We start from the raw sequence: 24989 nt of genomic DNA, 5'->3' as shown, positions 1-24989 counted from the left end.
TTTTCTTCTGAATTCCATTTGCCTGAAAAATTGTCTTCCAACCCTTGACTCGGAGCTTTAATTTGTCTTTTGAAGCCAGGTGTGTTTCTTGCAGACAGCAAATGGATGGCTTGTGTTTTTTAATCCAGTCAGCCAATCTATGTCTCTTCAGTGGGGAATTCAAGCCATTAACATTTATTGAGATAATTGATAAGTGTGGTAGTATTCTATTCGTCTTATTTGGTGAGAGTCCATTGCTTCGTTTTATCTTTTGCATCAGTGTGGAGGTTAGGTTCTGTCCTTTAATTTCTGAGTTCTTACTTTGATGCTGATCCATTGTGGTGGTCAGTGTGCAGAACAGGTTGAAGTATTTCCTGTAGAGCTGGTCTTGTTGTGGCGGATTTTCTCACTGTTTGTATATCCATAAATGATTTGATTTCTCTGTTAATTTTTAAGCTTAGCTTAGCAGGGTACAGAATTCTGGGCTGAAAATTTCTGTTTAAGTAGATTAAAGGTAGATGACCATTGTCTTCTTGCTTGGAAAGTTTCATTAGAGAAGTCTGCGGTCACTCTGATGGATTTGCCCCTGTAGGTCAACTGGCGCTTACTCCTGGCAGCTTGCTGAATCTTTTCTTTTGTCTTGACTTTGGACAGGTTAATCACAATGTGTCTTGGAGAAGCTCGGTTAGAGTTGAGGCAACCTGGGGTCCGATATCCCTCTGAAAGCAGTGTGTCAGAATCTTTGGTGATATTTGGGAAATTTTCTTTTATAATATTCTCTAGTATGGCTTCCATTCCTCTGGGGCATTCTTCTTCCCTTTCTGGAATTCCTATAACTTGTATGTTGGAACGCTTCATAAAGTCCCATAATTCTGACAGTGAACGTTCTGCTTTCTCTCTCTTCTTTTCTGCCTCTTTTACTATCTGAGTTATCTCAAAAACTTTATCTTCTACCTCTGAAATTCTTTCTTCTGCACGATCTAACCTGTTGCTGATACTTTCCATTGCATCTTTAAGTTCCCTAATTGACTGTTTCAGTTCCTTCAGCTCTGCTACATCCTTTTTATATTCTTCATATCGTTCATCTCTTATTTGATTCTGTTTTTGGATTTCCTTTTGGTTATTTTCCACTTTATTAGCCGTTTCCTTCATTGTTTCCATCATTTCTTTCATTGTTTTCAACATGTGTATTCTAAATTCCCTTTCTGTTATTCCTAACATTTCTTCATTGGTGGAATCATCTGCAGTAGCTACGTCATGTTCCCTTGGCGGGGTTGTTCTGGACTGGTTTTTCATGTTGCCTGGAGTTTTCTGCTGATTCTTCCTCATGATTGGTTTCTTTTATCTGTTTCCTTGCCCTAATTTTCCTTTCACTTCCTCTTGCTCTTTACGTTCTCGTGCCTGTGGACTAAGGGTTACAGGACCAGAGGGGTGAGAAGGTTGAAGAGCATAAAAGGGATGAAAGAAAGGAGGACCGAGTGATGAGAAAAAAAAGAAAAATAGAGAAAGGAGGGGGGTGGGTGAAAGGAATACTGACAAAAAGAAGAGAGGCACAGAAAGAGGGAGACAGAACAATATAGGTGTACAGTAGGGTACTTTGACACAACCTTAAAAAAAACCACCTTCTGGGGGTGCCCAGTTGGGTGGTTCCCTGGAGGTCAGCAGCTCTTTGCTAACCTGATCAGACACAGTACCCCACCTTCACCCAGTAGAGAGGAAAGACAAAAATGCTATAAATCAAACCAAAACAAGCAAACAGAAAACTTTAAGGGATAAAATTGGGTGAAAAACCGAATAATAGCAGTAGAAGCACTAGCAAAAATGAAGTTCTAATTATTGAAAAAGACAGCAATGGGAAATTATAATTAAACTAGAAAAATTGAGAAAGAAAAAGGATCTGTATGGAAAAGGTTGAACTTATAAGATAAACCTTTTTTATCAGACTTTTAACTGTTTGGGTTTTTTTCCCTTAGAATGAATGATATCCCTTGCCTAAATAAATTATAATTTATCATTATACATGGATGTTATTTTTAAAATGTAGCAACAAGTTTGCTAGATGCTTATTTTTATTACTTAGGTATTGGTTTCAGTTTCAATCTCAGATTAGGTCACATTCCATCTCTCAGACCATCTAACACTATGAAGATGGCGTTGCCCCAACAAAAAAGCTGGGTCCTGAGTCTAGTCTGTTGCTTCTGTCCTGTGTGTGGCTTCATTCTTCTCTCCTGATTTTGCTCTGGTTCCCAGCTATGTTCTGCTATCTTCCCAATCTCTGCCTCTCATGGGACTTTACAATATGATTCTGATTACCTGGCTTTGACTTTAATACTCACTAGTCTAGGAGTAGATTTAATGCTCTGGCAAGAGCAGAAGACAAACAGAGAAGCTGACGCAAATTACAGAGGCCCGGTGGTCTTCAAGGGAGTCAAAGGCCAGCTACGATGCATGTCAATAATGGGATTTACAGCAGGTTAGTCTTTGTGGGAGGCCCTCAACATTTTTCTTTCCTAGCCTTCATTCTCCACCCTGTCTTCCTGCTGCTACTCTGATTACCCAACTTCATCTGACCCAGGACTAATATCTCAAAATGCAATTCTCAATTTCAATTGCCTATGAGAGCCAACTATGAGGCTTCAACAAATGCTGGTGCCAAGGTCCTGCCCTCAGTGATTTCACTGCACTTGGCCTGCAGTGATGCCTGGATTTGGGGATCTTTTGAAGTTCCCCAAGTGATTTTATTGTACAACCAAGGTTACAAAATACTGGGCTAGAAATGTGTACCAGAGTTCTGCTTGCCTGAGTGGTAGTTCAATCTAACCAATTTCCACTCATTTAAATCAGGAAGAGAGGGGATGGGACAGGTGATACACTAATAAAGTAATAATGCTGAAAATAATAAAGCTAGTCTAAGTACACTGGGATGCATTGGAACAATGCACCATTATGCTAGCCTATTTAAATACATTCACATGTCATCTGGACTAAATGACTATTTTGGCTTCAAGGAAGACGTTCATGTTGCAGTTGATTTAATGCAGAGTATAAGAAGCCTGAAATCAGAAATATGTGGTGTTTATAATAGAAGACCAGTGCCAGAACTAATTCAGGAGAGTTATAGGGGGTATGAAGAAAAGATGCCAAGCAATGAATAGGAAAGAACCAAGAACTGTAGCCAGGAAATGGGGATTACTGATCAAGAAGTGGAAAAACAGAAATGCACCAAAGGACAAGATGACTCCATTTAACTCTAGTGGAATGAATATTGCACAAATCCTGTTGTGTATCTACCCCATGCAAATATTATATAATTTGGCACCTGACTGCGCACAGGTCCTAAAGTAAGATGATTTATTTTGTTTTCCTTTAAGTCATGTTGTATTTGTTGGTCAGCACAGGATCAGTTATGCTGTAGTAACAAATCATGGCTTTCCCACAAAATCTCAGAGAAGCAAAACCAGAAAATATCTCAGTCATGTACACTTCTGCTGGAAGTAGATAAAGTGGAAGGGGCCTCCGTTATGGTAGTCATTCAGGGGCCCAACCCAATAAAGCTGCCTCATCTCAACTGCAGCTTGTCTTCATGTGATAGCAAAAGAAATGTCATGGTCTTGTGCTAGCATTCACATGTGTCAGCGTAAAAGTGACCCAAGTTACTTCTATTTACAACTCATTGGCAATAACCAGTCACCTGGTCCCCCTTAACCAGAAGGCATCCAAGAAGTACAATTTAACCATGTTTCAAAAAGTGGGGAGGATCAGAAATATGGTAAATTGTCTCTAATTGGTACCACACTTCATTGAGAAAGAGTCGACTTTTTGTTTTCCTTGCTTTTCATGGAAATATCTATGGATAAAGATATGGCATGTTGTATAACTGGGTTGTACCCACTGGAATGTAATCTTCAAGAGGGGAAGAATTCTTTTTTAAACCCAATTTGTCTCTAGGACTTAATGTAGTAGACTTCAAACAACTATTTTGAAGTAAATAAAACTCTTGTGAGAAATAAGCATAAACAGACTAGAACTACCAGTAATGTCATCCTGTATCAGAATGATTGTGACTACTTACTTACTCATTATTTAAAAAAACACCAAGTTAAGAAGTTTCCGTAGCCAAATGATTTACCAGATACCTGAAATGATGCTGTCACCCCTTCCTCACATTGCTCTGGGAGACTTGCCCTAAGATCAAGTAGGAATCCTTGGGTTGTTTTACAGTTAACTACAAATAAATAAGTCCACTTTAAAATGTAAGAAAAAGATGAGGCGCAGCAAAGAAGATGGATTTTCCTTTTTAGACAGACTCTCAACAAAATGATACAGAGTATCATTTCAAAATTCCTTTTGGACATTTGTATTCATAAAATTGTTTCCATTTTAATTTCATCTGTTTCCTAACTTTCACGAAGTCACCAAATTTTACTCAAAAAGTCTTTGAAATTTATAGCGGCACCGTAGCTCAGTGGGTAGGGCACCAACCACATGCACCGCTGAAGCCCGTGGGTTTGACCTCAGCCCTGGCCTGCTAAACAACAATGCCAACTGCAACAAAAAAAATAGCTGGGCATTGTGGTGGGCGCCTATATTCCCAGCTACTTGGGAGGCCGAGGCAAGAGAATCACTTAAGCCCAAGAGTTTGAGGTTGCTGTGAGCTGTGATGCTACAGCACTCTACCCAGGGCAACAGCTTGAGACTCTATCTCAAAAAAAAAAAAAAAAAAAAATCTTTGAAATTTGCTAAATAGCCAGATTGGCTTAGCAAATGCTTGAGGCCACTGAAACCCAATGGTAAATTGGTTGAGAAATTAAACCATATGAGAATAACACCATCCACACCATGGGAGAGGGTTTGGAGCTCAGTATTATCCCCCACTCTAGGCCACCCTCAGACTGTAGTGATGAGGATTCTTCCCCCTCATAAGGCCCAGGACCCTTCCAGCCCCAGGTTGGACCTTGTGACAAGTTAGAGGGAGCTGTCCTGGGAGTCTAAGCTGAGTCTTCCTTCTGGGCTTGAGCCCAGAGTCTGGGGCTGCACAAGGACAGGAATTGCCCATTGTGTAGTTTGAATCCAGCAAATGAATCCACAGAATGACAAGTAACATCATATGGGACTCACGTGAAAAAATGAAGAAGCCATCATGACGGAAAGGGTCCAGGTTTCCTGGCCTTATCGATTTGGCTCTGCATTCTGGATGCTGGTCCTCCTTCCTGGTCAGAAAGAAAATGTGGCCCCTCCAATGGCACTGCATGCACAAGGTGCAGCAGAGCGGAAGATTGGTCACAGCCCCTCCACTCCCCTTGCCAAGAGCTGGGTCTCATTCCTGTGTGCATCCCAGCATCAACCACCTCCCTACCACGTGATGGAGTCTCATTGCAAAAGCCAGGTCAGGATGTTCTGAGCAGACCATTCATGGCTAGGGGCTGGCCAATCCCCAACAGAAGCTCCAAAAGACACCACTGAGTCTCCCGGACCCCTTTGAGCTTTTCCTTCTAGAGAGGGACCCTCCATGGACCTGAACTGTGTCATGCATTGACCTGGGTGGGCTGGTAGACACAGGGTGCCTATTAATTTCCATAGGACAAATAGATCAATAATTTTTTTCTTTGATCAGCACCTGTAGCTCAGTGGTTAAGGCACCAGCCACATACACTGGGGCTGGTGGGTTTGAACCCAACCTGGGCCTGCTAAACAACAATGACAACCACCACAACAAAAAGAAATAGCTGGGTGTTGTGGTGGGCACCTGTAGCCCCAGCTATTTGAGAGGCTGAGGCAAGAGAATCACTTAAGCCCAAGAGTTTGAGGTTGCTGTGAGCTGTAACACCATAGCACTGTACCGAGGGTGACAGTGAGACTCTGTCTCAAAAAAATAATATTTTTTTCTCATTTATGGTTAATTCTTAGTTTTCACCTGTTAAACATAATACTGCAATAATCTATTTATATATTTATTTTTACCCGGAGGCAGAATGGAATAAGAATGTGGGAGCCAGGCCAAGTGAGTGGGCACTGCCTGTGCCTTTTACTGGCTGTGTGACCCTGATCAGTTACTTTACTCTCTATGCCTCAGTTTCCTCCATTGTGAAATCTTGCAGATTATACAGCAACATAAAAGGTCCACTCTCAGTTACCGCTGGTGGCAAGAACAATGCAATTATAGTGGGAATGGATCAGACATTAACTCTTAAAAAGAGATCATTTTAAGCTCATTTCTGGCAAAACAGGGCCAGATTCTTATTTTTTACATTAGTGTTTCCAATCGATAAGGATCACCATATAGTTATAAAAGTTAAAATGTCGCTTGGATTGTCATTCTCTGTGGGAGGGGGAAATAGTCTTGTATAGTTTTTCCTTTTCAAGTATAGCACTATCAGCTGATTCTAAGCAGCCCTTTAGAGTAAGCTTGCTAACGGTGTTATGTACTATAGCGACAGTCTGCGTATGCCACCAAAGCTTTCTATTCTGACAACCCATTTTTTTCTGTGAGTGGAAAAACATCTTTTTACTTTGTACTACTACTAGTTATTTGCCATATTAGCTTGCTTCTTTAAATAGACTTCTATAAAAAACTGCGTCCAAGCAAGTTTTTAACTCGTGATGAAACAGACTGTTGCTGGGTAAGCAGTCTCAGGAGTGAAGGAGGGAGCAGGTGGCATGGCCTGAGCAGAGAGCGGGCCCACACTGGGGATTCAGGGCCTCAGCACATTCTAGAAGGCAAGCCCGCCAGTCTAGGGGGAGGACAGTTCTGCCCTCTCAATCTATACTCAACCTGGAAGCAGGGCAGCCTGATGGGTGGTATAGGAGCTCCAGCAGGGTGAGTATAGGAGCTCAGCCAGGGAGGCACAGGAAGGCAGGTGTGACCTGTCAGTCTCCAAGCTGAGTGAGGGGAACATCCACTTGGCTTAGTGTGTTAGGGTCTGAGTGGGGTGACAAGGATACCTAGACCAAGATGGGGTGGCCTGGCCCAGGGAATCTAAGCAGAAGCAGTGAGGTTTTTTTATGGAAGGGCAGAGACTGCTGTAGAAAGTCTGAGCCCAGGAAAGGTAAGATGCATATCCATGTGAAGAGGAAACCTTACCTGGGGTGTCAGAAAGCAAGCAGGGTGAGGAGGGCACATACCTGGAGCCCAGCCTAGTGCAGAGGACTGGAGCCTTTGCAGGACCCGTGGGCATCCCTGACAGGAAAAGTCTCATGGTAGAGGTCAGAAAATGTCCAGTCCTCTCCAACCCCCAGGCTCTCTGGGAGGGCTTAGGATGGTGCTGGACCAGTGTGTCAGTGGACATTTGCAGAGGCAATCTGAGTAGAGTTTGGCCTGCTCCTGGCTGCAGGTGACCTTGGACATGGTCCTTCATCTCTTCATGCTTCTGAAGGAAGCTCCACCCATGCCCATGAAGTCTGAATGCCACACAAACAAAATTGTTTTATTTCCCCCAGTTTACCCCTTTGAAATAGCAACCAATGTAAAAGCAACAATAAAAGGGTGAAAGTGATAAGAGTCATGTGCATTTCTCTCAGGAAAATGTGGTACCAATATGGTTGTAAATAAGACAGTCTCACCAAATTCTAATAGGGCAAGCCCTAAATCTTTTTTCCTCCACCCTAAATGACCCCACCTGCAGCAGAGCAGTTGTTAAATCTGGTCACTCTTTGATGAGTTTGGTTCAGATTCTTTCTCTCTTTCTCTCAGTGCCAGGTCTAAATTCAAGGGCAGAGAACAGTCCCTACCTACACTTACAAACACACAAAATTTTACAATAATACTCAGAATACCAACTCAAGTTTCCTCTGTAGAAGGAGAAACCACCTACAACTTTCACAGACAGTATTTTATTTCTTTTTTTTAAATTTCAGATTAATATGAGGGTACAACGATTAGTTACAATGTTTGCATTTGTTAGGTAAGGTCCTTGTTGTAGTTGTGTCCCACATCCAGGGGGTGTGCCATAAACCCTTACATTGTGTCCATTAGGTGGGAGCACACCAATCCCTCTTCTTCCTCTCCTCTGCCTCCACCTTTCCCCCTCCTCCTAACTTGAATTAAATTGAGTTTTATGGGTGTGTATTAGTTCGTCTACTGGCTTCATATTAGTATTGAATACATTGGATACTTGCTTTTCCATTTATGTGATACTTTACTAAGAAGAATGTGTTTTAGCTCCACCCAAGTTAATAAAACAAAAAATGTGCCTTGGACTCCATATTTTTATGGCTGAATAATATTCCATGATATACATATACCACAGTTTATTAATCCATTGATGGATTGATGGGCACTTGCGTTGTTTCCACATTTTGGCAATTGTAAATTGAGCTGCAATAAATAATCTAGTGCAAATGTCACAGGCAGTATTTTCTACCTGCAGGAAAATAAACAAATAATATGGAAAAAGAATCCTAAGTTGACTGCCATCAACTTCTATTTTATGTACATCAACATATGTACATCAACTTCTATTTTATGTACAAATAAAGTATAGCACCATCAGCTGATTCTAAGCATCCCTTTAGAGTAAGGTGAACACACCTCATGGGACCGTGATAACTTATGCAGGGCCCATGCTGAGTGTGGAAGAAGGGATAGATAACTTTAGTGGGTACGTATTACCCTGTCCTCTAGGTAGATGTTATGAGCTGAGTGTTGGTGTCCTCTCTAAATGTATACAATGAAATTCTAATTCTCAGTGAAATTTTATTAGGATGTGGGGCCTTTGGAAGGTAACGAAGTCACAAGGGTGGAGCGTTCAGGAATGGGATTCATGCTCTTATGAGAAGAGATATGTCTCTCTGTCCTCCACCATGCAAGGATACAAGGAGATGCCCACGTACAACCCAGAAAAGGACCCTCACCAGAACCAGCACCCTGATCAAGTGCCTTGGACTTCCAGCCTTCAGATCTCTGGGGGAGAGGGGATATGTTGTTCATAATCCACCAAGTTTATGGTATTTTGTTATAACAGCTTTACTGATTTGATGAAGGTAGTGGCCCTGAAATTATTGCAGAAAATCATTAATTGATTAAGCAGAGCTCCCTGGCTCTGTCCTTGGTTTCCTTCAAGTGGAAATTACATCAGGAAAGGATATTCAATCTCTGAGGATTCTCTAGTTCAATCACGAAGGTTTAATGATGATTAGATATCAAGGATAGAAAGAGCTATAAAATCAGCATTTTTACTGCTATGAATAGAACACAGTACAGTGAAATAAAAGGGTGTTATCTTTCCAGAGAGGAATGGGCAATGGCTGGAAACAAATCACCTTTTCCTGCCAACTTCTATTTCAATAAGTACTGTTTCCATCTCCCAACCTAAATTTCAACCTTTTCAGCCATCTCTAGCCTCAGCAAGTGAATTCTGGTTGCCCACCAATCATTGAAATACCACTTTCTCTTCAGAGATTGATTTGGGGTGGGCCCGTGACTCAGGTGTGGCCAAGAATGCATGAAGGGATGCATTCAGGAAAGGTTTCTTCTCTTTCGCCTAAGAAGGTGACAATGGTATAGGGTCAGAAGAGATCAAACTTTCGCTCTTCGCAGATGATATGATTGTATATCTGGAAAACACCAGGGATTCTACTACAAAACTCTTAGAAGTGATCAAGGAATACAGTGGCGTCTCAGGTTACAAAATCAACATTCATAAATTGGTAGCCTTTATATATACCAACAATAGTCAAGCTGAAAAAACAGTTAAGGACTCTATTCCATTCACAGTAGTGCCAAAGAAGATGAAATATTTGGGAGTTTAACAAAGGACATGAAAGATCTCTATAAAGAGAACTATGAAACTCTAAGAAAAGAAATAGCTGAAAATGTTAGCAAATGGAAAAACATACCATGCTCATGACTGGGAAGAATCAACATTGTTAAAATGTCCATATTACCCAAAGCAATATACAATTTTAATGCCATCCCTATTAAAGCTCCACTGTCATACTTTAAAGATCTTGAAAAAATAATACTTCATTTTATATGGAATCAGAAAAAACCTCGAATAGCCAAGACATTACTCAGAAATAAAAACAAAGCAGGAGGAATCACGCTACCAGACCTCAGACTATACTACAAATCAATAGTGATCAAAACAACATGATACACAAAAACAGAGAGGTAGATGTCTGGAACAGAATAGAGAACCAAGAGATGAATCCAGCTACTTACCGTTATTTGATCTTTGACAAGCCAATTAAAAACATTCAATGGGGAAAAGATTCCCTATTTAACAAATGGTGCTGGGTGAACTGGCTGGCAACCTGTAGAAGATTGAAACTGGACCCACACCTTTCACCATTAACTAAGATAGACTCTCACTGGATTAAAGATTTAAACTTAAGACATGAAACTATATAAATACTAGAAGAGAATGCAGGGAAAACTCTTGAAGAAATCAGTCTGGGTGAGTATTTTATGAGGAGGACCCCCCAGGCCATTGAAGCAGCTTCAAAAATACACTACTGGGACCTGATCAAACTAAAAAGCATCTGCACAGCCAAGAACATAGTAAGTAAAGCAAGCAAATAGCCCTCAGAATGGGAGAAGATATTTGCAGGTTATGTCTCCGACAAAGGTTTAATAACCAGAATCCACAGAGAACTCAAACGTATTAGCAAGAAAAGAACAAGTGATCCCCTCGCAGGCTGGGCAAGGGACTTGAAGAGAAACTTCTCTGAAGAAGACAGGCGCATGGCCTACAGACATATGAAAAAATGCTCATCATCCTTAATCATCAGAAAAATGCAAATCAAAACTACTTTGAGATACCATCTAACTCCAGTAAGATTAGCCCATATCACAAAATCCCAAAACCAGAGATGTTGGCGTGGATGTGGAGAAAAGGGAACACTTCTACACTGCTGGTGGGGATGAAAATTAATACATTCTTTTTGGAAAGATGTTTGGAGATGTTTAGAGTTCTAAAAATAGATCTGCCATTCAATCCTATAATTCCTCTACTAGGTATATACCCAGAAGACCAAAAATCACAACATAACAAAGATATTTGTACCAGAATGTTTATTGCAGCCCAATTCATAATTGCTAAGTCATGGAAAAAACCCAGAGCCCATCAATATGGGAATATTATGCAGCCTTAAAGAAAGATGGAGACTTTACCTCTTTCATGTTTACATGGGTGGAGCTGGAACATATTCTTCTTAGTAAAGTATCTCAAGAATGGAAGAAAAAGTACCCAATGTACTCAGCCCTACTATGAAACTAATTTATGGCTTTCATATGAAAGGTATAACCCAGTTATAACCTAAGAATATGGGGAAGGAGGAAAGGGAGGGGCGGGAGGGGGGAGGATGGGCAGAGGGAGGGTGATTGGTGGGATTACACCTACAGTGCATCTTACAAGAATACATGTGAAACTTAGTAAATGTAGAGTATAAATGTCTTAATACAATAACTAAGAAAATGCCAGGAAAGCTATGTTAACCAGTGTGATGAAAATATGTCAAATGGTCTATAAAACCAGTGGATGGTGCCCCATGAGTGCATTAATGTACACAGCTATGATTTAATAATAAAAAAAGAAAAGAAAAAAAAAAAAAAAGAAGGTGACAATGGAATAGAGGCCTCTTCTTCCTCTCCGTAGCGACATGTCAGTATGTGAACCCTGGAACTGCTGCAACTACTCTGTGAAAGGGAAGAGCAACCTAAAAGGAAAGCCAGTCTAGGAAAGTACAGGATTTAAAACTAGGAGAGATTTAGAGCTCTGGCCCTGCTTGTATGGAACCTAAAACTGCTCTTCGTTGAGACTTCTTGTTAATGCAGACAAGACACTTTTCTTTACTGTTTAAACAAGTAGATCTTGACATTTTGATATTGTAATTAAAAAAATCTTAAATGATGGTGCCTGTGGCTCAGTGAGTAGGGCGCCGGCCCTATATACTGAAGGTGGTGGGTTCAAACCTGACCCCGGCCAAACTACAACAAAAAAATAGCCGGGGGTTGTGGTGGGGGCCTGTAGTCCCAGCTGCTCAGAAGGCTGAGGCAAGAGAATCGCCTAAGCCCAAAAGTTGGAGGTTGCTGTGAGCCATGTGACATCATGGCGTACTACCAAGTGCGGTAAAGTGAGACTCTGTCTCTACAAAAAAAAAAAAAATCTTAACAGATAACAGTATCTTTACTTCAAAGTCAGTACATATGACTGCCAATGAGTCTGTTAGTGGCTCTGTGCATGATAAATTAGAGAGACTAATATCCTGGGTTATTAAGAGTAATAGCTAGGATAAGGTATAAATAAAACAATGTGGGATCCAGAGCTTTATAAGCCATTAGAGGTCATTAGAAGCTGGCTGGGTGTGGTGGCTCAGACCTGTAATTCTAGCACTCTGGGAAGCTGAGGCAGGTGGACTGCTTAAGCTCACTAGTTTGAGACCAGCCTGAGCAAAAGTGAGACCCCCATCTCTACTTAAAAATAGAAAAACTGAGGAAAGAAGATTGCTTGAGCCAAGAGTTGGAGGTTGCTGTGAGCTAGGACACCATAGCACTCTACCCAGAGTGGCAGCTTAAGGCTCTGACGCAAGAAAAAAAAAAAAAAAGGAAGTCATTAGTAGCTACAGACCTTATGGTTTTCCTTTGGGTCTCTCTCTTATATGGAACTGTAGAGAAGAGCCTAAGGGTCACTCTACCAGTTAAATGAATCTTCTTAAATTTTCATGATTAATACAAAGTATGAACTTGTTATATTACCATAGCTATACAGTTTGGGTATAGTCTATATCTTAGTAACAAAGTGAAGTTAAAAAGTTTCTTCAAATAAGAATAGTATATGAAAACATGAGGCAGGAGAAAAAAATGGCTGTAGGGTAAGAAAAATTTAAGGTATGGAAGCTAGAATTTCTTAGCAAAGAAACTGTCAAATTTACCAATCCAATAACAAGCTTAGCAAATTTCTAAGAAACAGACAATTTCTGAACTTTTAGAGAAAACAGAAAAATGCCAAGGGATCATGTCAGAGAACAACATAATGTTAATGGTGGAAATCATTTTCATCATGAGCCACACCAAGACAGACAACTATGGAAGTATGCTTGTAATACTTTGAGTCATTAATTTGTAAATGACAAAGATCGGAAATGAGGGATTTTCTCCACCCCAAAGACATCCTAGTTAGTAAAGCTATGCTACAAAATATAACAAAAGTCAACAAAAGGAAACTGAAAAGGAATGTATGCAGTTACACCAAAGACAGGATGCATGACTTTTTTCACCACTTCATATTACAATAGGTAGATGGATTAGCTAAGCATACAATCTGACTTAGAAAATACAGAAAAGGGTTATTGAAAATAATGCCATATGAAGATCTTAGTTGACTTCCTTTTGCCTAATGGTATTCACACTTTAGTGACACTGTGTAAAAAGTTTGTGAGTAAAAATAGGAATGCAGTAAAATAGTTTTTAGACCACCTACGTTTAGCATATATTAAATTACACAACACATTCCTTTTAGTAAATGCCCTTTTGTAGCACTCATTCCAGTTACTAATAGAAACTGCAAACAGGGTTATGACTTTTAATTAACGCACAAAATGCACCTGTACTTCAAGCTTTTGGCAGCTGTCCAACAATTTTAATAAAAACTTTTCAGGACAGAAAGTAAAAAAAAAAAAAAAACCCTAATTTCACCAGAAATAATTTCAATTTTCCTATTTGCTTGAAATTTGATGAGGGAGGTCAAAAGATGCAAGCTCTTGATGAGTATGACAATGAAAATCAGGATCAATGTGCACAGGATGTAGACAAAAGAAATGACATGTGAATTTGAAAATGCCATAATATTATTAACTACCCCCACAAGATAATCTTACCACATCACCTGACTTGGAGTAACCCTTGATTTAAAGTAGGAAAAAATCTAATGCAAATCAGCCTGAACCAAAAGGGCTGTATATTGACTTGCCTAACTGAACTACAGTGAAAGCAGGTATGAAGGTAACTAGAACCAAGGACTCAAATGCCACACAGTTGATCCACTTTCTATGTAGGGAGAATCGTGATGGATGACAGTTTCTAAGCTCATATTCTAACAACTTAATGTTAAGACAATGAAAAGATTGTGGGGAAAGATTCTGATTAGCCTGGCTGGTGTGGTTAAGCAGTACCTGTGGCTAGGGTTGTGAGGTCCAGTTAAGTTTAGGTGCCTACCCTTAGGCCAAAAGCTGTGGCTGGGAGGCAAGTCATGTAGTCTTCATTATTATGCATTGGCTCTTCAATAAAGTCTCTCATTATATGGATAAAGTCCATTAGTCAAACTAGGGAATTTGAGAGGAAACCATAGGAAAAGCAGAATCTTGGGGTGGTTGGAGCCAGGAATTCTAAGACCACCGGTCTCCCTCACTGTAACTCCCCGTTCTGCCTCTTTTTAGTGTTGGCTTTCTATCAGCTCCTTCATATGGCTGGAAATATGGCCTGGCAGCCCCTAGTTTATAGCACAGTTTGTTTTAATTGCCTTCTCTTCACCCCAGTAGTGAGGGAGAGATGCCCACCCCAAGGCTATGGTTTGGCCAAACACATGCACAACACTGCACAGGTGAGATTGACAGCAGCTTGTTAGCCACCCATACTCACAGCCGCCTATACTCACAGCTTGTTAGCCACCTGTACTCAGAGGCATCTCTCCCTCACTACTGGGGTGAAGAGAAGGCAATTAAAACAAACTGTGCTATAAACTAGGGGCTGCCAGACCATATTTCCAGCCACATGAAGGAGCTGATAGAAAGCCAACACAGAAAGAGGCAGAACTGGGAGTTACAGAGAGGGAGACCGGTAGTCTTAGAATTCCTGGCTCCAACCACCCCGAGATTCTGCTTTTCCTATGGTTTCCTCTCAAATTCCCTAGTTTGGCTAATGGACTGCTCTCCACAGAGAGGACCTTGCATGTCACACAGGACTACTTAGGGGTTGCATTCTGGAGCAGAGCAAGCAACCAGGAGCTATGCAAGGGAAAAACAACAGGGACTGTGGAAAGAAGACTCTGTAGTATCAAGAGGGTGGGTTGCCCCCTTGTTTGAATAATTCTGCAGGCTGGCAGGAAACTGCATTTGCTACTCAGGGATAAGCATCAAATAAGTGAGCAGAATAGGAAGAGGAACTTGCAGTTAGGCCATTCGAGGTCTTCTCTGTTTCAGATGTCAGAACAACACCTAACACAGGATTGGACTATTTCTAGTTCCAATTTGAAAACTCTAAAGGGAATTATTCTTAGACTGGCTCAGATTGCATACCCACACTCAATGCCAGGAGCACAGTAAGTTATGGTTGTCCTAATCTGTGTCACTGAGACACACAATTGGGGACGAAACAGTGCCCCCAAAGGAGGACATCCTCCTTTCAAAAGATGACTGCGATCGAAAGACAATAAAATTTCTTTCTTTTTTTTTTTTTTATTGTTGGGGACTCATTGAGGGTACAATAAGCCAGGTTACACTGATTACAATTGTTAGGCAAAGTCCCTCTTACAATCATGTCTTGCCCCAATAAAGTGTGAAACACACCAAGGCCCTACCCCCTTCCCTCCATCCCTCTTTCTGCTTTTCCTCCCCCCGCAAACCTTAATTGTCATTAATTGTCCTCATATCAGAATTGAGTACATAGGATTCATGCTTCTCCATTCTTGTGATGCTTTACTAAGAATAATGTCTTCCACTTCCATCCAGGTTAATACGAAGGATGTAAAGTCTCCATTTTTTTTAATAGCTGAATAGTATTCCATGGTATACATATACCACAGCTTGTTAATCCATTCCTGGGTTGGTGGGCATTTAGGCTGTTTCCACATTTTGGCGATTGTAAATTGAGCTGCAATAAACAGTCTAGTACAAGTGTCCTTGTGGTAAAAGGATTTTTTCCCTTCTGGGTAGATGCCCAGTAATGGGATTGCAGGATCAAATGGGAGGTCTAGCTTGAGTGCTTTGAGGTTTCTCCATACTTCCTTCCAGAAAGGTTATACTAGTTTGCAGTCCCACCAGCAGTGTAAAAGTGTTCCCTTCTCTCCACATCCATGCCAGCATCTGCAGTTTTGAGATTTTGTGATTTGGGCCATTCTCACTGAGGTTAGATGATATCTCAGGTTTGTTTTGATTTGCATTTCTCTAATATATAGAGATGATGAACATTTTTTCATGTGTTTGTTAGCCATTCGTCTGTCATCTTTAGAGAAGGTTCTATTCATGTCTCTTGCCCATTGATATAAGGGATTGTTGGCTTTTTTCATGTGGATTAATTTGAGTTCTCTATAGATCCTAGTTAGCAAGCTTTTGTCTGATTGAAAATATGCAAATATCCTTTCCCATTGTGTAGGTTGTCTCTGCTTTGGTTGTTGTCTCCTTAGATGTACAGAAGCTTTTCAGTTTAATGAAGTCCCATTTGTTTATTTTTGTTGTTGTTGCAATTACCATGGCAGTCTTCTTCATGAAGTCTTTTCCCCAGGCCATTATCTTCCAGTGTTTTTCCTATGCTTTCTTGGAGTATTTTTATTGTTTCATGCCTTAAATTTAAGTCCTTTATCCATCTTGAATCAATTTTTGTGAATGGGGAAAAGTGTGGGTCCAGTTTCAGTCTTTTACATGTAGACATCCAGTTCTCCCAACACCATTTATTGAATAGGGAGTTTTTCCCCCAAGGTATGTTCTTGTTTGGTTTATCAAAGATTAGGTGGTTGTAAGATGTTAGTTTCATTTCTTGGTTTTCAATTCGATTCCAAGTGTCTATGTCTCTGTTTTTGTGCCAGTACCATGCTGTCTTGAGCACTATGGCTTTGTAGTACAGACTAAAATCTGGTATGCTGATGCCCCCAGCTTTATTTTTATTACTAAGAACTGCTTTAGCTATACGGTTTTTTTTCTGGTTCCATACAAAACGCAGAATCATTTTTTCCAAATCTTGAAAGTACGATGTTGGTATTTTGATAGGAATGGCATTGAAGTATAAGATCATGTCATGAGCAAAGAGGGATAGTTTGACCTCCTCTGCTCCCATTTGGATTCCCTTTATTTCCTTGTCTTGACTAATTGTATTGGCTAGAACTTCCAGCACTATGTTGAATAGTAAAGGTGACAGAGGACAACCTTGTCTGGTTCTAGTTCTAAAAGGAAAAGTTTTCAGTTTTACTCCATTCAGTAAAATATTAGCTGTGGGTTTGTCATAGATAGCTTCAATCAGTTTTAGAAATGTGCCACCTATGCCTGTACTCTTCAGTGTTCTTATTAGAAAAGGATGCTGGATTTTATCAAATGCTTTTACTGCATCTATTGAGAGGATCATATGATCTTTATTTTTGCCTCTGTTAATATGGTGGATAACATTTATGGACTTGCGTATGTTAAACCAGCCTTGCATCCCTGGGATGAAGCCTACTTGATCATGATGAATGACTCTTTTGATGATAAGCTGTAATCTATTGGCCAGGATTTTGTTGAGAATTTTTGTATCTATATTCATGAGTGAGATTGGTCTGAAATTCTCCTTCTTGTTTGGGTCTTTTCCTGGTTTTGGTATCAGGGTGATGTGTGCTTCATAGAATGTGTTGGGGAAGATTCCTTCTTCCTCAATTTTTTGGAATAATTTCTGCAGTACAGGAATAAGCTCTTCCTTGAAGGTTTGATAGAATTCTGGTGTGAAGCCATCTGGACCAGGGCATTTTTTGGTTGGAAGATTTTTTAGATTTCTTTTTTTTTTTTTAGATGCAGAGTCTCACTTTATGGCCCTTGGTAGAGTGCCATGGCATCACACAGCTCACAGCAACCTCCAACTCCTGGGCTTAAGCGATTCTCTTGCCTCAGCCTCCCGAGTAGCTGGGAGTACAGGCACCCGCCACAATGCCCAGCTATTTTTTGGTTGCAGTTCAGCCGGGGCTTTTTGAACCTGCCACCCTCAGTATATGGGGCTGGCGCCATACTGACTGAGCCACAGGCACCGGCAGAAGATTTTTTCTTGTTTCTTTGATCTCAGTGCTTGAAATTGGTCTGTTCAGGAGGTCTATTTCTTCCTGGCTAAGTCTAGGGGGAGGGTGTGATTCCAAATATTGATCCATTTCCTTCACATTGTCAAATTTCTGGGCATAGAGTTTCTGGTAGTATTCAGAGATGATCTCTTGTATCTCTGTGGGATCAGTTGTTATTTCCCCTTTATCATTTCTGATTGAGGTTACTAGAGATTTTACTTTTCTATTTCTTTTTTTTTTTTTTTTTTTTTTTTTTTATTGTTGGGGATTCATTGAGGGTACAATAAGCCAGTTACACTGATTGCAATTGTTAGGTAAAGTCCCTCTTGCAATCATGTCTTGCCCCCATAAAGTGTGACACACACTAAGGCCCCACCCTCCTCCCTCCATCCCTCTTTCTGCTTCCCCCCCCATAAACTTAATTGTCATTAATTGTCCTCATATCAAGATTGAGTACATAGGATTCATGCTTCTCCATTCTTGTGATGCTTTACTAAGAATAATGTCTTCCACTTCCATCCAGGTTAATACGAAGGATGTAAAGTCTCCATTTTTTTTAATAGCTGAATAGTATTCCATGGTATACATATACCACAGCTTGTTAATCCATTCCTGGGTTGGTGGGCATTTAGGCTGTTTCCACATTTTGGCAATGGTAAATTGAGCTGCCATAAACAGTCTAGTACAAGTGTCCTTATGATAAAAGGATTTTTTTCCTTCTGGGTAGATGCCCAGTAATGGGATTGCAGGATCGAATGGGAGGTCTAGGTTGAGTGCTTTGAGGTTTCTCCATACTTCCTTCCAGAAAGGTTGTACTAGTTTGCAGTCCCACCAGCAGTGTAAAAGTGTTCCCTTCTCTCCACATCCACGCCAGCATCTGCAGTTTTGAGATTTTGTGATGTGGGCCATTCTCACTGGGGTTAGATGATATCTGAGGGTTGTTTTGATTTGCATTTCTCTAATATATAGAGATGATGAACATTTTTTCATATGTTTGTTAGCCATTCGTCTGTCATCTTTAGAGAAAGTTCTATTCATGTCTCTTGCCCATTGATATAAGGGATTGTTGGCTTTTTTCATGTGGATTAATTTGAGTTCTCTATAGATCCTGGTTATCAAGCTTTTGTCTGATTGAAAATATGCAAATATCCTTTCCCATTGTGTAGGTTGTCTCTTTGCTTTGGTTATTGTCTCCTTAGCTGTACAGAAGCTTTTCAGTTTAATGAAGTCCCATTTGTTTATTTTTGATGTTGTTGCAATTGCCATGGCAGTCTTCTTCATGAAGTCTTCCCCCAGGCCAATATCTTCCAGTGTTTTTCCTATGCTTTCTTTGAGGATTTTTATTGTTTCATGCCTTAAATTTAAGTCCTTTATCCATTTTGAATCAATTTTTGTGAGTGGGGAAAGGTGTGGGTCCAGTTTCAGTCTTTTACATGTAGACATCCAGTTCTCCCAACACCATTTATTGAATAGGGAGTCTTTCCCCCAAGGTAAGTTCTTGTTTGGTTTATCAAAGATTAGGTGGTTGTAAGATGTTAGTTTCATTTCTTGGTGTTCAATTCGATTCCAAGTGTCTATGTCTCTGTTTTTGTGCCAGTACCATGCTGTCTTGAGCACTATGGCTTTGTAGTACAGACTAAAATCTGGTATGCTGACGCCCCCAGCTTTATTTTTGTTACTAAGAACTGCCTTAGCTATACGGGGTTTTTTCCGGTTCCATACAAAACGCAGAATCATTTTTTCCAAATCTTGAAAGTACGATGTAGGTACTTTGATAGGAATGGCATTGAATAGGTAGATAGCTTTGGGAAGTATAGACATTTTAACAATGTTGATTCTTCCCATCCATGAGCATGGTATGTTCTTCCATTTGTTAATATCCTCTGCTATTTCCTTTCTAAGGATTTCATAGTTTTCTTTATAGAGGTCCTTCACCTCCTTCGTTAGGTATATTCCTAGGTATTTCATTTTCTTTGAAACTATGGTGAAGGGAGTTGTGTCCTTAATTAGCTTCTCATCTTGACTGTTATTGGTGTATACAAAGGCTACTGACTTGTGGACATTGATTTTATATCCTGAAACATTACTGTATTTTTTGATGACTTCTAGGAGTCTTGTGGTTGAGTCTTTGGGGTTCTCTAAGTATAAGATCATGTCGTCAGCAAAGAGGGAGAGTTTGACCTCCTCTGCTCCCATTTGGATTCCCTTTATTTCCTTGTCTTGCCTAATTGTATTGGCTAGAACTTCCAGCACTACGTTGAATAGTAAAGGTGACAGAGGACAACCTTGTCTGGTTCCAGTTCTAAGAGGAAAAGCTTTCAGTTTTACTCCATTCAGTAAAATATTGGCTGTGGGTTTGTCATAGATAGCTTCAATCAGTTTTAGAAATGTGCCACCTATGCCTATACTCTTCAGAGTTCTAATTAGAAAAGGATGCTGGATTTTATCAAATGCTTTTTCTGCATCTATTGAGAGGATCATGTGATCTTTATTTTTGCCTCTGTTAATATGGTGGATAACGTTTATAGACTTGCGTATGTTAAACCAGCCTTGCATCCCTGGGATGAAGCCTACTTGATCATGATGAATGACTTTTTTGATGATAAGCTGTAATCTATTGGCTAGGATTTTGTTGAGAATTTTTGCGTCTATGTTCATGAGTGAGATTGGTCTGAAATTCTCCTTTTTGTTTGGGTCTTTTCCTGGTTTTGGTATCAGGGTGATGTTTGCTTCATAGAATGTGTTGGGGAAGATTCCTTCTTCCTCAGTTTTTTGGAATAATTTCTGCAGTACAGGAATAAGCTCTTCCTTGAAGGTTTGATAGAATTCTGGAGTGAAGCCATCTGGACCAGGGCATTTTTTAGTTGGAAGCTTTTTTATTGTTTCTTTGATCTCAGTGCTTGAAATTGGTCTGTTCAGGAGGTCTATTTCTTCCTGGCTAAGTCTAGGGAGAGGGTGTGATTCCAAATATTGATCCATTTCCTTCACATTGTCAAATTTCTGGGCATAGAGTTTCTGGTAGTATTCAGAGATGATCTCTTGTATCTCTGTGGGATCAGTTGTTATTTCCCCTTTATCGTTTCTGATTGAGGTTATTAGAGATTTTACTTTTCTATTTCTAGTAAGTCTGGCTAATGGTTTATCTATTTTATTTATTTTTTCAAAAAACCAACTCCTTGTTTCATTAATTTTCTGAATGATTCTTTTGTTTTCAATTTCATTGATCTCTGATTTGATTTTGGATATTTCTTTTCTTCTACTGAGTTTAGGCTTAGATTGTTCTTCTTTTTCCAATTCCATAAGATCTCTTGTGAGATTGTTGATGTGCTCTCTTTCTGTTTTTCGAATGTAGGCATCTAAAGCGATGAATTTTCCTCTCAAAACTGCTTTTGCAGTATCCCACAGGTTTTGGTAGCTTGTGTCTTCATTGTTGTTATGCTCAAGGAAGTTAATGATTTCCTGTTTTATTTCTTCCTTCACCCATCTGTTATTCAACAGAAGATTGTTTAATTTCCATGCCTTTGGGTGGGCTTGAGCATTTTTGTTAGAGTTGAGTTCCACCTTTAGTGCCTTATGGTCTGAAAAGATACAAGGTAAAATTTCAATTCTTCTGATTCTGTTGATATTTGTTTTGTGTCCCAGGATATGATCAATTTTGGAGAATGTTCCATGGGGTGATGAGAAGAATGTATATTCTTTATCTTTGGGGTGGAGTGTTCTATATGCATCTATCAAGCATAGTTGTTCTAGGGTCTCATTTAAATCTCTTACATCTTTGTTTAATTTCTGTTTAGAGGATCTGTCCAGCTCTGTAAGAGGTGTGTTAAAGTCCCCTGTTATGATGGTATTATCAGATATCATATTGCTCAGACTGAGTAAGGTCTGCTTCAGGAATCTGGGAGCATTTAAATTGGGTGCATAAATATTTAGAATTGAAATGTCTTCTTGTTGTAGTTTTCCCTTGACCAATATAAAGTGACCATCTTTGTCTTTTTTGACTTTAGTTGCTTTAAATCCACATGTATCTGAAAATAAGATTGCAACTCCTCTTTTCTTCTGAATTCCGTTTGCCTGAAAAATTGTCTTCCAACCCTTGACTCGGAGCTTTAATTTGTCTTTTGAGGCCAGGTGTGTTTCTTGCAGACAGCAAATGGATGGCTTGTGTTTTTTAATCCAGTCAGCCAATCTATGTCTCTTCAGTGGGGAATTCAAGCCATTAACATTTATTGAGATAATTGATAAGTGTGGTAGTATTCTATTCGTCTTATTTGGTGAGAGTCCATTGTTTAATCTTATCTTTTGCATCAGTGTGGAGGTTAGGTTTTGTCCTTTGATTTCTGAGTTCTTACTTTGCTGCTGATCCATTGTGGTGGTCAGTGTGCAGAACAGGTTGAAGTATTTCCTGTAGAGCTGGTCTTGTTGTGGCAAATTTCCTCAATGTTTGTATATCCGTAAATGATTTGATTTCTCCGTCAATTCTGAAGCTTAGCTTAGCAGGGTACAGAATTCTGGGCTGAAAATTGTTCTGTTTAAGTAGATTAAAGGTAGATGACCATTGTCTTCTTGCTTGGAAAGTTTCATTAGAGAAGTCTGCGGTAACTCTGATGGATTTGCCCCTGTAGGTCAACTGGCGCTTACTCCTGGCAGCTTGCAGAATCTTTTCTTTTGTCTTGACTTTGGACAGGTTCATCACAATGTGTCTTGGAGAAGCTCGGTTAGAGTTGAGGCGACCTGGGGTCCGATGTCCCTCTGAAAGCCGTGTGTCAGACTCCTTGGTGATGTTTGGGAAATTTTCTTTTATAATATTCTCTAGTATGGCTTCCATTCCTCTGGGGCATTCTTCTTCCCCTTCTGGAATTCCTATAACTCGTATGTTGGAACGCTTCATAAAGTCCCATAATTCTGACAGTGAACGTTCTGCTTTCTCTCTCTTCTTTTCTGCCTCTTTTACTGTCTGAGTTATCTCAAGAACTTTGTCTTCTACCTCTGAAATTCTTTCTTCTGCATGGTCTAACCTGTTGCTGATACTTTCCATTGTATCTTTAAGTTCCCTAATTGACTGTTTCAGTTCCTTCAGGTCTGCTATATCCTTTTTATATTCTTCATATCGTTCATCTCTTATTTGATTCTGTTTTTGGATTTCCTTTTGGTTATTTTCCACTTTATTAGCAATTTCCTTCATTGTTTCCATCATTTCTTTCATTGTTTTCAACATGTGTATTCTAAATTCCCTTTCTGTCATTCCTAACATTTCTATACTGGTGGAATCATCTGCAGTAGCTACCTCATGGTCCCTTGGTGGGGTTGTTCTAGACTGGTTCTTCATGTTGCCTGGAGTTTTCTGCTGATTCTTCCTCATGAGTGATTTCTTTTATCTGTTTCCTTGCCCTAATTTTCCTTTCACTTCCTCTTGCTCTTTAAGTTCTTGTGCCTGTGGACTAAGGGTTATAGGACCAGAAGGGTGAGAACGTTGAAGAGCAAAAAAAGGGGATGAAAGAAAGGAGGACCGAGTGATAAGAAAAAAAGAAAGATAGAGAAAGGAGAGGGGGTGGGTATAAGGAATATTGACAAAAAGAAGAGAGGCACAGAAAGAGGGAGACAGGGCAATATAGGTGTACAATAGGGTACTTTGACACAACCTTAAAAAACCCCACCTTCTGGGGGTGCCCAGTTGCGTGGTTCCCTTGAGGTCAGCAGCTCTTTGCTAACCTGATCAGACACAGTACCCCACCTCCACCAAGTAGAGAGGAAAGACAAAAATGCTATAAATCAAACCAAAAGAAGCAAACAGAAAACTTTACGGGGATAAAATTGGGTGAAAAACCAAATTATATCGGTAGAAACACTAGCAAAAATGAAGGTGAAGTTATTAAAAAAGGCAGCAATGGGAAATTATAATTAAACTAGGAAAATTGAGAAAGAAAAAGGGATCTGTGTGGAAAAGATTGAAATTAAAAAAACAAAAGAACATCAGCAACGTCAAAATAAACAAACAAAAAAAAACAACCAAACCAAAAAAAAAAAGAAGAAAAAAATACACAACCAAAAACAAAGCAGTTTGTATATGTTATTGAATATTGTCTGGGCAACACGTGGTCTTCTGGGGTATGAGATGTTAGTCACAGTTCTGATACGACTGGAGGCTGCTGATTTCTCAAACCCCAGCAGGTAGACACCCTAAATCTCTCTTCAGCCTACTTAAAAGGCACTTTGAACTTGTAAACTTGCTGAGCAGAAGCTTTCCCAGCTTTCTCGCTGGAATCGCTGCTGAAGTGGCTATGCACTTACTCAGTGTGCCAAAAGCGATCTCACTCTGCCCCTGAGGGTTAGGGCTGCAAGGCGGCTCAGACCCCACCCTTAGGCTACTTGGTTGCTGGGTTACCAGCTCCCACCCGTTTCTAGCTCTGCGACCCTGAGGGCGGAGCTTGCCGGGGCAGATCACTGACAATGGATCCGTGTGACCCACCGCCAAACACTATCAGCTCCGTCTGGCTCAGCGGCTCAGACTGGGGCCCTAGACAACGGCCAAAGTTCTCCGCACTCCCGCTCAGGCCTTCCCCAAGGCAGTTCAACTCAGTGCCAAGTCCAAGGACATCAAAACAGTTCACAGGTAAGGCCTTTCTGGTTTGCAGTCTCGCTGCTACTCAACTTACAGTTGTGGGCGGGTTTAGACGGATTGAACACACGCGACCACTTGCCGGCTTTCCACTGTTTTATTCCTCCTCTTGGGGTCCAGAAGTCTCTCGCTGACTCCCTGTATTTTCATAGGAGTGATGATAGGCAGTTCCCACCAGCCAGAGATGCCTGGAGTCCTATCTCCCCAGACTCACGGTGCCCAGATGCAAGGAAGCTGTTACTCGGCTGCCATCTTGCTCCGCCTCCCACTTTTCTATTTCTTATTAGTCTGGCCAATGGTTTATCTATTTTATTTATTTTTTCAAAAAACCAACTCCTTGATTCATTAATTTTCTGAATGATTCTTTTGTTTTCAATTTCATTGATCTCTGATTTGATTTTGGATATTTCTTTTCTTCTACTGAGTTTAGGCTTCGATTGTTCTTC

General features: G+C 40.2%; 1 protein-coding gene across 1 annotated transcript in view; it reads left to right on the top strand.

The window, feature by feature from the left end:
• Window positions 1–12026: 12026 nt before the first annotated feature.
• LRRC72 (leucine rich repeat containing 72) overlaps window positions 12027–24989 on the top strand; it is a 77521-nt gene continuing 64558 nt past the window's right edge. The window contains exon 1 of the mRNA XM_053608693.1: window positions 12027–12046. Within this exon, the coding sequence (XP_053464668.1) occupies window positions 12027–12046 (20 nt within the window). The remainder of the gene's footprint in view (window positions 12047–24989) is intronic.

This window comes from Nycticebus coucang, chromosome 11, assembly GCF_027406575.1.
Source record: "Nycticebus coucang isolate mNycCou1 chromosome 11, mNycCou1.pri, whole genome shotgun sequence".
Lineage (NCBI taxonomy): Eukaryota > Metazoa > Chordata > Mammalia > Primates > Lorisidae > Nycticebus > Nycticebus coucang.
Note: the sequence above shows the minus strand (reverse complement) of the source record. Positions and strands in the feature narration are given on the sequence as shown.